General features: G+C 43.3%; 1 protein-coding gene across 1 annotated transcript in view; it reads left to right on the top strand.

Moving 5' to 3' along the window:
* Positions 1-585: 585 nt before the first annotated feature.
* The window catches only part of CLGN (calmegin), a 67017-nt gene continuing 54909 nt past the window's right edge, over positions 586-12693 (top strand). The window contains exon 1 of the mRNA XM_029910682.1: positions 586-657. Within this exon, the coding sequence (XP_029766542.1) occupies positions 586-657 (72 nt within the window). The remainder of the gene's footprint in view (positions 658-12693) is intronic.

The following is a 12693-nucleotide window of genomic DNA, read 5'->3' as shown; positions in this document are numbered from 1 at the left end:
TCAACCTGTGGAACTCCTTGCCTGAGGCAGTTGTGAAGGCTAGGACTATAACAGGGTTTAAAAGAGAACTAGATAAATTCATGGAGCTTAAGTCCATTAATGGCTATTAGCCAGGATAGGTAAGGAATGGTGTCCCTAGCCTCTGTTTGTCAGAGGGTGGAGATAGATGGCAGGAGAGAGATCATTTGATCATTACCTGTTAGGTTCACTCCCTCTAGGGCACCTGGCATTGGCCACTGTCGGTAGACAGGATACTGGGCTAGCTGGACCTTTAGCCTGACCCAGTACCGTTGTTATGTACCGGCCTGCGCTGAACAGCTAGAGCTGCCTGCGCAGGGCCGCGATCAGTCCCCTAGGGGGTGATTGTGATTGGCCTAGCCAGCACGTGCTGGGCGCTGACCGCCGCGGACTGAGCCGTGATTGGATCGGACAGGGAGTCTGCAGCCAGTGAGTTGCGCCGGGATGGTCCCGAGTTGTGATTCGCTTGATCTGTTCCGAGCGAGCGCTGATTGGCTCGGGCTGCGCGGCAACACCTGCTCTTCATCGCCTGCATCCCTTGGAGTGCAGCAACGCATGCGCAGTTGAATGTGGGTGATGCGCTGTGAGACGCTGCCTGGCTTTACCGGAGAGAGGCAGACGGGACCTTCTATCTTACTGGTAATTATCTTCCCGGGCGCGGCTAAATATCTCTGATCTACGCTAGGCGGGCTGCCTCCGGTCCTGTTCACTGTGTAGTGGCTTGGGGCTGTGAGCTTCGCCGCGTGGGACCGGAGTAGAGCTGTGCCCGGCTCTCGCTTCGCACTCTGCAGGCGAGTGGCGGCGCTGGGGCAGCTGCTCCCTTGGTCAACCGTCAGTGGGAGGCCCGGGTTCCGCAGGCAGGCGCATAGGAGTGCGGCGGCCCTCAGGCAGGGGCTGCGCGGAGGCAGTCGGGAGTGGAGGCCGCTCTCCTGCCGACCCTCTCCCACCCTGCCGGTGACCCTTCGGCATGTGGGTGGGGCCGTTATTTTACCGTTAGAATGTCAGTGGCTTGAGGATTCCAAGCGTTAGCTGCGGGCGCTGCGCGTTCCCTGCTGGACACGCGCCTGGCGGGGTTCCTCGGGAGCGCGCTCAGTCTTGTGGCCCCTCCCTTCAGCGTAGTGGCTCTAACCTCCAAGCTGACACCTGATTTCGTTCAAACTACCCCGGCACAGCGGTCCCTGCCCTCCTCAGCAGCACCTGCCCGCCTCTCCCTAGAGCTGCTCTGCGACCTAGTGGGACCAGCCAGAGAGAACAACAGCAATTAGCCCCGTATGGGGGCGGGGGATGGACAGCAGGAGCTTTATAGCTAGGGCGGGTATAAAAATAACCAGGTCTCCTAATTATCTGCCTTATAGGGGAAGTTGTAGCTAATTGTACCTAACTGGCTGGTTTCTGTTGGGTAGGGTCAGTCGGACTCTGGTTTTAGCTGCTCTTGTGCATATGCTGCAGTCAGATCCCTGGGGCAAGGAGGGGGCTGAGGAGGAGGGTTGCACTGTCCTGGAATGCGCCCTCCTTAAGGACAGTGTGATGGGTCTTTGTCAAAATGTAGACCCTGGATTTGTGGAGTGTGTTACATGGGCCAGATATAGGTTCTTGATTCTGAACATGTGCTTGCCTTCATTTGTGGGTAGCTTTAAACATAGGTATTCATCTAGAATATATCTTTAAAATCTTGTTAGCCGCACTAAATCTGTTCTTGTTACAGTTACTCCGAGGAAGCTTTCCTGTAATATTTTGGGGTTCAGCCCAGTAAGGGGTTGTCACTTCCTGTCCTGTAATCCTGGGTGTCTTAAATACTCTGTTGTGGCTCAGAGCTCAGATGCCACCAGCCCAGAGACAAGCATGTGGTTCCCTAAGTGTGTGTGCGCTGTGGAGCCCTGATTCAGTGCTCTGACCCCAGCAGCCTGCCTACAACACAACAGCTCCACCAGCCTTCATTACTACTTGGAGGATGATCCCAACTCCTATATTTCCTCAAAACTGTCTGCCATGAAGAGTCCAGCCCTCTCCTGGAATACTCAGGGCACTAAAGTCCATTGCTTGTAAAAGACACAAGTACAGCTTATTACTTTAACTGGAGCCAACAATCACTTCAATTCAAACTCAGCACAGAGTTGTATTATAGTAAAAATAAAACAAAGGTTAAGTGATTCTAGGTATAACAGATTGAAGGTAGCATGGGTTACAAACAAAAGTAAAAATATACTTTCTGATGCCCAAGAGCTAACTTAACAAGCTACAGACTTAGCTCAAGGTAGCTTTCTCACCAATTGTTCTTTCTCCAGCATGGCTGCCACACAGCAGGTTACTGTCAAAGTAATAAACGTCAAGGATGAAATTCTGGCCTTATTGAAGTCGATGGACCAGGATTTCACCCAGGTAGCTTCTTTTTGGTCAAATCCACAGCATGATGTGCTTAGTCTTTGGGAGGGACAGCTAAGCCTTAAAGCTAACGTCTCTCTTCCTTGCTGTTTACTTGAAAGAACCTATCACTTTTCCTTTCCAAGCAAAGCCACCACCTGTACTAACTTTCCTTTTCCCCTTAAAAGAACTTCTAGAAAGTGTTTTCTTGGCAACTGGCCATCAGTATAACATTCTTTTACATGTATCTAATGAACATCGGTAATTTGGGGTGACCTGATGCTAAAATAGTTTTGGCTTTACATTTTGGGTTTTATTTTAATTTCTTTGTCTTTGCAACTGTATTTTCAACTTGATATCATTGGGAAGTCCAGAATTAGAGCTTGCTTGTTATAGAAAACATCAAGTATATTTTCCCATCAAACTTTATTCAATGAATATCCCTTCTCTGAATCTCTCCGCTGACTTTCCTTATCCCTCACAGTAAGTTTGAACTTCTTGCACTAATCTTCAAGGCCCTGCATAACTCTGCCTCTTTCTTCTTATCCAGACTTGTCTCTTATTACATTACCCCGTTCACTTCATTCCACCAAAGATACTAACTCTGATGCCCTGTCTCTTAGTATTCCATCAAAGATATTAACTCTGATGCCCCATTCCTTAGTATTCCACCACTGTGTCAAAACTCAGTTGCTTCTATGTCCCTCCCTTAGATCTGGAATGCTCTTCCTGAACTGGATCCAGTTCTTCTGCAATGCCTGCAAGAGACTAGCTGAATAAGTCACCTATTTTTGTATTTGTCTGAGTAGTTTTTTTGTCTTCCTTATGTTGTGCACTAGCCTTGCTGGATAATTGCATAATCATATGGATGATGCCTCTGTTCTTCCTCTTTTCCCTATGGTTCTCCCTGGCTGTCTTGCCTTTCCCTTTGGCTAATATCAGACACTAGTTTGTAAATTCCTTGCAGTAGAGATTACATTTCTTCTGCTGTGAGGTGCCACACATTCTGTTGTGTGCTGTATAATAACCTTAGGAAAAGAGACTATAAGCGTAGTAACAAATTGCAGGGGAGAGAGGTAGCATGTGCAACAATTCATTAAGCTTGTTGCATGTGGAAAGGACTGGCTTCTGTATGATTAGCATTGGGGATATCTCCTTTCATTTGCTTAGAGGAAATCTTTTTATGTTTACAGTGATGACTAATTCTTATAAAGCATACTGGAACAATGTATAAGGCTAAAGTATTTCCCATCATTCTCAGTGATAGGATTGTGTCATTCCCACTCTGGAGTCAGCTGGAACAGAATTGTCAACCAGAACATTGTCTTGAATGAAAGTTCTGCCACTGCTCTCTTAGAAGCTTCCCCCTGGTTTTCTGGCCGATTTAGGCCTTGCCTGTATCACCTTTTTCTCCACAAGATTTAATCTTTAGGGCAGATGGATAGCCCTTACCTATAGAAATTACAAAGAAAATCATAATTTCAAGTTCTTCTAGCATCAGACTTGTCACTGCACTGTGGTTGAATGGAATACAGAAATGCAGGTTAAATCTCCTAGAAAATCCAAGACTGCTCCACAGATTTATAAATGTACGTTCTTTGTGTTAGAGACTCTTCCTCAGTGTTTTCGTTTAATACATCTTGGGGGGCTACCGCAATCCACATATATTGTATACAGCTGCAAAACCCCCTCCTCCAAAAGACATCTAAAAAAGAACAGTCACATCTCATAAACAATTATGAGAAGCCATAAATGGAACTCTTCTTCCCACCATACCTCCCACAGATGACATATGGGGACTTGAGGTAAAAGATGGGTATAGGAGATTACTGTTAATCTCTTCTCAGAAGAACCCCCATTAATGACTAGCATACAGGGGTTGTTGATACCTGGGATGCAGAAGGCAAGCACTGTAATGTCTTGGAGGCTTTACAGAACAAACTTTGTACTTTTGTAAAGTGGTTAAACAAGTTTATATTACCCAGATCAGACCAGTTTCTTTGCCATTGTATCTTAATCCCTGGATACTATTGAAGACCTCTTTCTTCTATTGGTTGGGTCATCAATGATTATATGATAACATTAGGAGCTATTGCCACCCAGAGCAGTCTCTATCCTTAAGTAGAGTTATGAGGATGTTTTTGAAATTCCTCTTCACTTTTTTTTCTTCTCCCATCTCCTAAATCTCCACTCCTAAAAAGAGAAGAGTGGGCAGGAAATCTCAGAGTGGTAAAAATAACATCACTTTTCCCTCACGGTCTCTTTACCTTCAACAGAAAAAGGAGATCTTTGTGGATCTGGACTGGAATAGTCTGAGGTGGTGCCTCACAACCGTCTTTTCTCCTCCTTTTATGAAATCCTACTTTTGAAGTTGTCTTGAAACAATTTCCTTATCTGTAACTTTTTTATTTCTTGTAATAAAGAGGGTCTGGATGATACTCATGATTTATTCCTGCTCATGCCACCTTAGTGGAGGCAGTGTAGGCTGTAGAATTTTTCCTCTCTCTGGTAGTACTACAGTCTCTCTCCACAGGAAATGACTTCCAAAACTGAAACTACATAAAACATAATACCTTTATAGATTATGGAAGTCTTAATTCTATATTATATACACCTCTACCTTGATATAACGCTGTCCTCGGGAGCCAAAAAATCTTACCGCATTATAGGTGAAACCGCATTATATCGAACTTGCTTTGATCCACCGGAATGCGCAGCCCCCCGGAGCACTGCTTTATCGCGTTATATCCGAATTCGCATTATATTGGGTCGCGTTATGTCGGGGTAGAGGTGTATGTGGAGAATCTGCAGACCAGTGGATATCCTCAGTTATGAGAAATTGCAAGAAATCTTCTGTTTCTCATACCTGGGCATGTGCTGGTCTGGATGCTACTTATGGGAATTAGCAAGAAGAATAAATTCCCAGGAAGGGAAGAAATATCAAATACGAGTTTAAAAATAAAGTTCTCAAATTTTTTTTTATAACCTTAATTTTATTTGCTTGCTTCATTTATATCAAATGAAACTAAAAGAACCCAAGACTTCTCAGCTGAGGAAGGAATATCACTCTTGTAGCGTTTGAAGGAATTGCAAATATTATTGAACAAAGCTCTATCGTATGCAACCTAAGGCTTTGAGGATTTTATTGGGAGCTTTGCTAACTTGGCATATTTGGTTCGATCTACTGAGACGTTTTTTAAAAAATGCTTGTTTTAAAGATTCCCATGAAGAAAGAATAAGATCTGACTTTCTTCAATCTTCATATAGCCTTAAAGTGTATTATCACTTGCCCAAAGCATTAACCTATGTTCTTAAAGATGTCTAGATTTAAGACAAAAATAAGGGAGAGAAATAGACTTGTAGAAGTGGTTTCTTGGCTGTGGACAAAGTAAGGACCTGGGCTAAATACCATCTTTTCAAAGAAGAATTGAAGATGGAAGCTCTGTGAACTACAGAACTAACTTGCTTCAACTAGTAGAAAAAATAATTACTCTAAGGAAGACCAATGTGGTGAGACCTCCACTGGAAAACTAAAAAGGTGGTAGACAACCTTTATGAGGTTGTGCAGAAAACAATTGTACTGCCCTACTCCTGAGCAACAGTTACGAAAAAACAGAGGACTGATCCTTTAGGTGACTGAAGTTTAATGTTACAGAGGTCACCCATGAGAGGTCTCAATAGGTAGTTGTAAATGGGGAGGCGTTATTTAACAGGTGTTTCTAGTGGGGTCCCACAGGGACTGGTTCTTGGCCCTATGGTATTTAACACTTTTGTCAGTGAGAATATAAAACCACTGAAAAATTTTGGAGATGACCCAAGGATTGAGCAATGGTAAATAGCGAAGAGGACAGGCTACTGTTACAGTGATCTGGATCATTTGGTAAGCTGGGCACAAGCTAACAATGTGCATTTTAATATGGCCAAATATTAGTCATTCCTCAAGGAACAAAGAATATAGGCCATCCTTATAGGATTGGGGGGGAGGGAGTGTCTTTCATTATGGGAAGCAGTGAGTTTGAAAAGGACTTCTGAATAGTGGATAATCAGCTGAACTTGTGTGCAATGCTGTGGTGAAAAGGGTAATGTGATTTATAGACGTTTAAATGGGAACATGGAGTAGGGGCAAAATATTTGGCACTTGTGTGACTGCTACTGGAATACTGTGTCCAGTTCTGATGTCTGCAGCTCAAGAAGGATGTTGATCAATTGGGAGGAGTTCAGAGAAGAGGCATGAGACTGATTAAAGGGTTTGAAAATGTCTTATAGTGATAGACTCAAGGAGCTCACTCTGTTTAGTGTGAGAAAGAGGAGGATTAAGGATGACTTGATCATAGTCTATAAGTACCTACATCGGTGTGATCCAGGGACCCCTTGATGCCAGCTGGTAGTGGGCATAAGGGGTACATAAGGGTTTACAGAGATCCCCTGTCTCCGGTATCTATATAATAGTTTGGCAGGCAAGGTCTCTAATAAGAGCCAGTAACTTACATTTTGCAATGATTGTCAACCAATATGTTTGGATGATATTTAAGGAGTAATTTATCTATAATTAAAACTGTGTTCATAAGGTATATAACTTAAAACAGGTTGTGATAAATGAAGGGGGGAGGGAGCTCCCTTTTATGGACACCCAGCCAGTTAGCTATAAAGTCCCTCTTGGTGGCTATTCTCTGCTTGCTTTACCTGTATAGGGTTAAAGTCCCCCAAGTAAAAGAAAGGGAGTGGGCACCTGACCAAAAGAGCCAATGGGGAGGGCTAGAACTTTTAAAATTGGGGGTGGGGGGGACTTCCCTTTGTCTGTTGTTGCTCTCTGGATATGTAAGTAATCAGGGAATGTCTAGGAAGATGTGATTAGGGTTATTTCTTTTATTTCTTATTGGCTTGTAGACTTCTCTGTGCTAACCCCAGATGCTCTTGTTTGGCTTGTAACCTTTAAGCTGAACTCGAGAGAGCTATCTTGATGCTTAAATTTTGTAATTGTTCTCTTAAGATCTAGCAAAAAGCCTTAGTTCGAAATCTATTTCCTTTCTTTTTGGGTTTAATAAAATTTACCGTTTTTTAAGACCCTGATTGGATTTTTATGTCCCCAAGACTCTTGTGCATGTTGTTTAATTAGCTGGTGGCAACAGCTGATCTCCCCCTTTTTTTCTTTTTCTCAGCCCTTCCTGGGAAGGGGGTGTGTGAAAGGACTTGAGGGTACCCCACAGGAAGGAATTCCCAAGTGTTCCTTCCTGGGCTCTCAAAAGGAGGGAAGGTTGCACTTGAGCAGTGGCAGCATCTACCCGTCCAAGGTCAGAGAGAAGCTGTGACCTTTGGAGTTTAATACCAGCCTGGAGTGGCCAGTATTAATTTTTAAAATCCTTGCAGGCCCACACCTTCTGCATTTGAAGTGCCAGAGTGGGGAATCAGCCTTGACACAAGTCATCAGGCAGCAGGCAGGGGCAGTAAACTCTCTGGCTAGTCATTTTACGTTGTGAGACACACTATACATTTGTCTTATGGAGCCTAGTGCTAATGAAAAAATTGTGAACTCGCATAAAAGGAGATCTGTGGGGAGATAATACAGCAGTGGGCGTCCTGTTTACAACTAAAGACAATGGATTTTTGGGGTATACTATGGTGCAAAGGGAGGAGACAAGCTGTGTGTGTGTGTGTGTGTGTGTGTGTGTGTGTGTGTGTGTGTGTTTCAGGGGGGAACGGATCACAGCATACCTGGCTGAAAAACATGGAGCAATTCTGTAAAACAGTAACTAGTTAAGTCTAGGTTCTAGAATGTATGTTATGATTTTATTTTGTATAACCATTTGTTTCCAGAATTTCTATTTGTTGTCTTTGAAATCTCTACTTAGTTAAACTTGTTTTCCCTATACACATAAACAGAGTTGTCAACTGAAGGGAAAATGGTAAGCTGCTACTTTGGAAGCAGTGGACCTGGGGGATACTTGGGGATTGGAGTGTGCCTATCACTAACCTGTAGAGAGCAAGTGGGGCTTGTGTAGCTCTGGAGTGGAGTACTTGTGTTCCCTGTGGTTGAAGAGTTTGGGGTGCTGGCCCTCAGCAGGCACATATTAGGCTCCTTCATGCTAAGGATAGGTGGTAGCAAGGTGCCTCACAATCTTCCCAGGAATAGGGTTACCATATTTCCGCAATCAAAAAAGAGGACACTGGGGGGGAGCCCCATCCTGCCCTGCCCCATCCACTCCCTCCCACTTCCCACCCCCTGACTGCCCCCCTCAGAATCCCCAACCCCCCCCTGCTCCTTGTCCCCTGACTGCCCCCTCCTGGGACCCCTGCCACTAACTGCCCCCTAGGACTCCACCCCTTATCTAAGCCTCCCCGCTCCTTGTCCCCTGACTGCTCCCTCCTGGGACCCTACCTGTTCCCTGACTGCCCAAAACCTTATCCACACCCCCAGACAGACCCCCCCCCCACCACCCAAACTCCCAACCCTGCTCCCTGTCTCTTGACTGCCCCCTCCAGAACCTCCCTGCCCCTTCTCCGACCCCCTGGCCCCCTTACCGTGCCACTCAGAGTGCTGCGGAGCGGTGCACTGGGCAGCGGGGGGGGGTGAGCAGGGGGAGGAGCTCCAGACTGCTGCAAATGCAGGGAGGGGGAGGGAAGGAGAGAGAGGAGGGGAGTGATTTCAAGCTGCAGGGGAGAGGAGGGGGAAGCGGAGGAGGGGCTCTGGCTGCCAGAGCCCCGTGCGAGTGGCAGGATCCGGCCGGCTGCCCTGTCAACCGCGCGCGCTCTGCATTGAGGGGGAAGTCCGGACATTTACAAATTCCCCCCGGATGCTATTTTTAACTCAAAAAAAGCCGGACATGTCCGGGAGAATCCGGACGAATGGTAACCCTACCTAGGAAGCTTCAAAATGGGGAACAAAAACCTTTAATAATGGGGATTCCACAACCTCCTTAAATTACCTGTTCTAGTGCCTAACTAGCATTATAGTTAGAAAATTTTTCTACTATTTAATCAAAATCTTCCCTTGCTGCAGATGAAGAAGGAATCAGCTTATCCTGCCCTCAATGGACATGGAGAACAATTAATCATCGTCCTCTTCACAATAGCCCTTAACACATTTGAAGATTGCTATCTGGTCTCTTTCCCCCCCCCCCCCCCCCCCCCCCCATCTTTTTTACCCAGGTTTAAAAAAATGGGTATATTTAGTCTTTTCTTCATAGGTCATGTTTCTACATATTTTCCTTTTTCCACACTCCTGGGGGGGGAGGGAAGGGGTGTCTGTCTCTCTTTCTCCCTCCAATTTGTCCACATCTTTCTCAAAGTATGATGCTCAAAACTGGACATATTACTCCAGATGAATCCTCACCAGTGCCAAGTAGAGCAGAACAGTTACCTCCCTTGTCTTACAGGTGACATTCCTGTTAATACAGCCTGGAATACTTCCCCTTTTGCACCCACTTTATAGTAATTTTGTTTACACCAAGTTTTCCTAGTTTGGTTATGAGGCTGTCATGAGGGACTGTCAAGATGTATCGCGTCTGCAGCTTTTTCCCCTATCCAGTAGGGAAATTACACTGTTAAAGAAGAAAATTAGGTTGGTTTGGCATGATGTTTTTGACAAATCCATGTTGGCTATTACATATCACCCTATTATCCTCTAGGTGCTTACAATTTGTTTAATTTGTTCCAGTATATTCTGAGGCATCAAAATTAAGCGGACAGGTCTGTAATTCCCCAGGTGCTCTGTTCCTTTTTAAAGATAGGTTCTATGTTTGCCCTTCTCCAGTCCTCTGGGACTTTACCTGTCCTCCAAGAGTTCTCGAAGATAATTGCTAATGGTTCAGTGATTGCTTCAGCTAGTTCCTTACGTACCCTAGGGTGAATTTCATCAGGCCCTTCTGACTTGAGTGCATATAACTTGTCTTAAATATTCTTTAACCTGTTCTTTCCCTATTCTGGCTTGTGTTCCTTCCCCATTGTTGCTCTTATTAATTGTTAAGCATCTGATCACAACCTTTTAGTGAAGCAAAACACTAATTAAAACACCTCAGCCTCTTTGGTGTCCTCCGTTAGCCCTTCTTCCCTGCTAATAATGGATCAACACTCTCCTTTGTCTTTCTCTTACTCCAAATGTATTAGAATCTCTTTATTGCCTTTTTGTCTCTTACTAGATGTAACTCATTCTGTGCCTTAGAGTTTCTGATTTCGTCGCGACATGATTGTGCTGTTCTTTTGTACTTACGGTCAGCAATTTGTCCGTTTCCACTTTTTTCATAGGATTCTTTTTTTGATTTTTCTGGTCAGTTTAAAAACAAAACAAAACACCCCTATGCACCCATATTGGCCTCTGCTATTCTTTCTATCTTACCTTTGCATTGGGATAGTTTGCTGTGGTTTGTGCCTTTTTAATATTGTTTTGCTGAGAAACTGCATGCCCTCCTGAATTCTTTTCCTTTAAATGTTCTTCCTATGGGATCTTACCTACCAGTTCTCTTTGAATTTGTTAGTCTGCTTTTTTTGAGGTCAGCTCTTCTGCTGCTGCTCACTTACTGCTTTTCTTACTATTTCATGATCACTTTCACCCAAGTTGCCTTCCAACTTGAACTTTCCCAAATCCTTATTTGTGGTCTGGTTATAGACAGTTTCAGAGATTAATAGAAACCGAACCAGTTGGTGGTTCAGTAATGTCCCTAGATCATATTTACTGCTCACTATTCAAATCCTGCTATGAATTTGGCTTATGGGCTTTCCTCTCTTAATAAGTCTATTGTACTTATTCCTCAAACATTAATTCACCTTCTCAAAACTTGTGAGGTGGGGGGTGCCATTATCCCTGGTTTTATAGATGGGGATTTGAGGCACGCAGATTAAAGCCAGAAGTATCCACAGACTTTGGGTGCCCATGTTGAGCTGCCAAGGACCTGATTTCCCCCCCCCCTCCCCCCGAGTACTTAACGTGATAGTGCAATTCCTATTCAAGTACAGCTCTCATTTACTACAGCCTCAGCTGTAAGCACACAGCACTTCTGCAAATCAGACCCCTAAGTTTCAAGTTGGGCATCCAGAAAATAACACAAACTAAACATTTCTGATACGGTCAATAATTGTGTGCAAGTGATTTGCTTAGCATTACATAGGAACTCTGGCAGAGGTAAGGATAGAATCCAGGTTTCCAGGGCAGTTTTCAGCTATCTCAGCCAGGCCCCCCCAATCCTTCTTCTTTTCCTGCAGTCCCCTGCCTCAGTAACTAGACACCTTCCAACCAGGGTGGATTTGACTTGAATCAAATTGATTTAAATCACTAGTCAGGAAGACTCGATTTAATCATGGATTTCTACATTAAAAGTGCATTCTTATTGGTTGTTATAACCTTAATACATATTCTTCACAACTCAGAGATAGATATAGCTTTCATTTTTAGAAGGTACACACTATACATTTTAAAAGTGATTAATCTGAAAAGTTTTCAAAATAAGTTTTACAGCTATATCAGAAAATGAGTGATTGTTTGGTTATTTCATTTATCAAAGGTAATTGAAGCAGATAGTTCACTTCCCAATGACTTCATAAATATCTCCAATTCAACAGGTTAATCATTACTATTTGGAGGATTTTCTTGCCATGCTGTATTAGGAGGAGAACATCACCAGACAATTGTTAACTAAAACAATTACATTATGTATTCTGGATTTTTTTCTTCAACAGCAAACATAATATTTTAACAAAACAAGCATTTGAACTTAGTAAAACATTTTTTTTAAAAAAAGGTTTATTTCTGTTAAAATTGTTTAACTAAAATAGTTAATTTTTTTTTAAATATTTAAATTTAAATTGACTAGGTCAACCAGGTCAACATGAGAAACTTAAAATAATGGCTTCTGCAACTAACTCAGTCGTTTTCACCTTCATTTTCCTGTTTGTTCATAATCTAGAAAAGAAAAACAAGCTTTCCTGCTTTTTCAGGTCCCAAATGATTTCTCAATTTGGAATGAATTAGTCCAAAGGAAGAAAATATTCTTTCTACTCCAGCATAAGAAGCTACTGCTGTTTGTTGAAGTGATAATCTCACTTTTAATCTCTGAATCCAAGTGTTTAAGTGACTTCCACCAGTTCATTGGTGTGACTTTCTTTAAAACATAATCAGCAAACATATTTCTTGAATGGTTCACCCTTAGCTCTGAAGTTTATTATAGTTGACATTATGGAGGGATGATTGCTGGATGTCCTCTTCTTCATCAGTTAAGGTTTGACCCTGGTACTGAGTATTGAGAATACTTGCAAGAAAATGAGCTGGAGATAGTGCTTGTCCCATTCGTTTTTTTTTTTTTTTTTTTTTTTTTTTTTTTTTTT

The sequence above is a fragment of the Terrapene carolina genome, unplaced genomic scaffold, assembly GCF_002925995.2.
Source record: "Terrapene carolina triunguis isolate 2854851 unplaced genomic scaffold, T_m_triunguis-2.0 Scaffold66, whole genome shotgun sequence".
Lineage (NCBI taxonomy): Eukaryota > Metazoa > Chordata > Testudines > Emydidae > Terrapene > Terrapene triunguis.
This window is presented reverse-complemented; position numbering and strand designations above follow the sequence as displayed.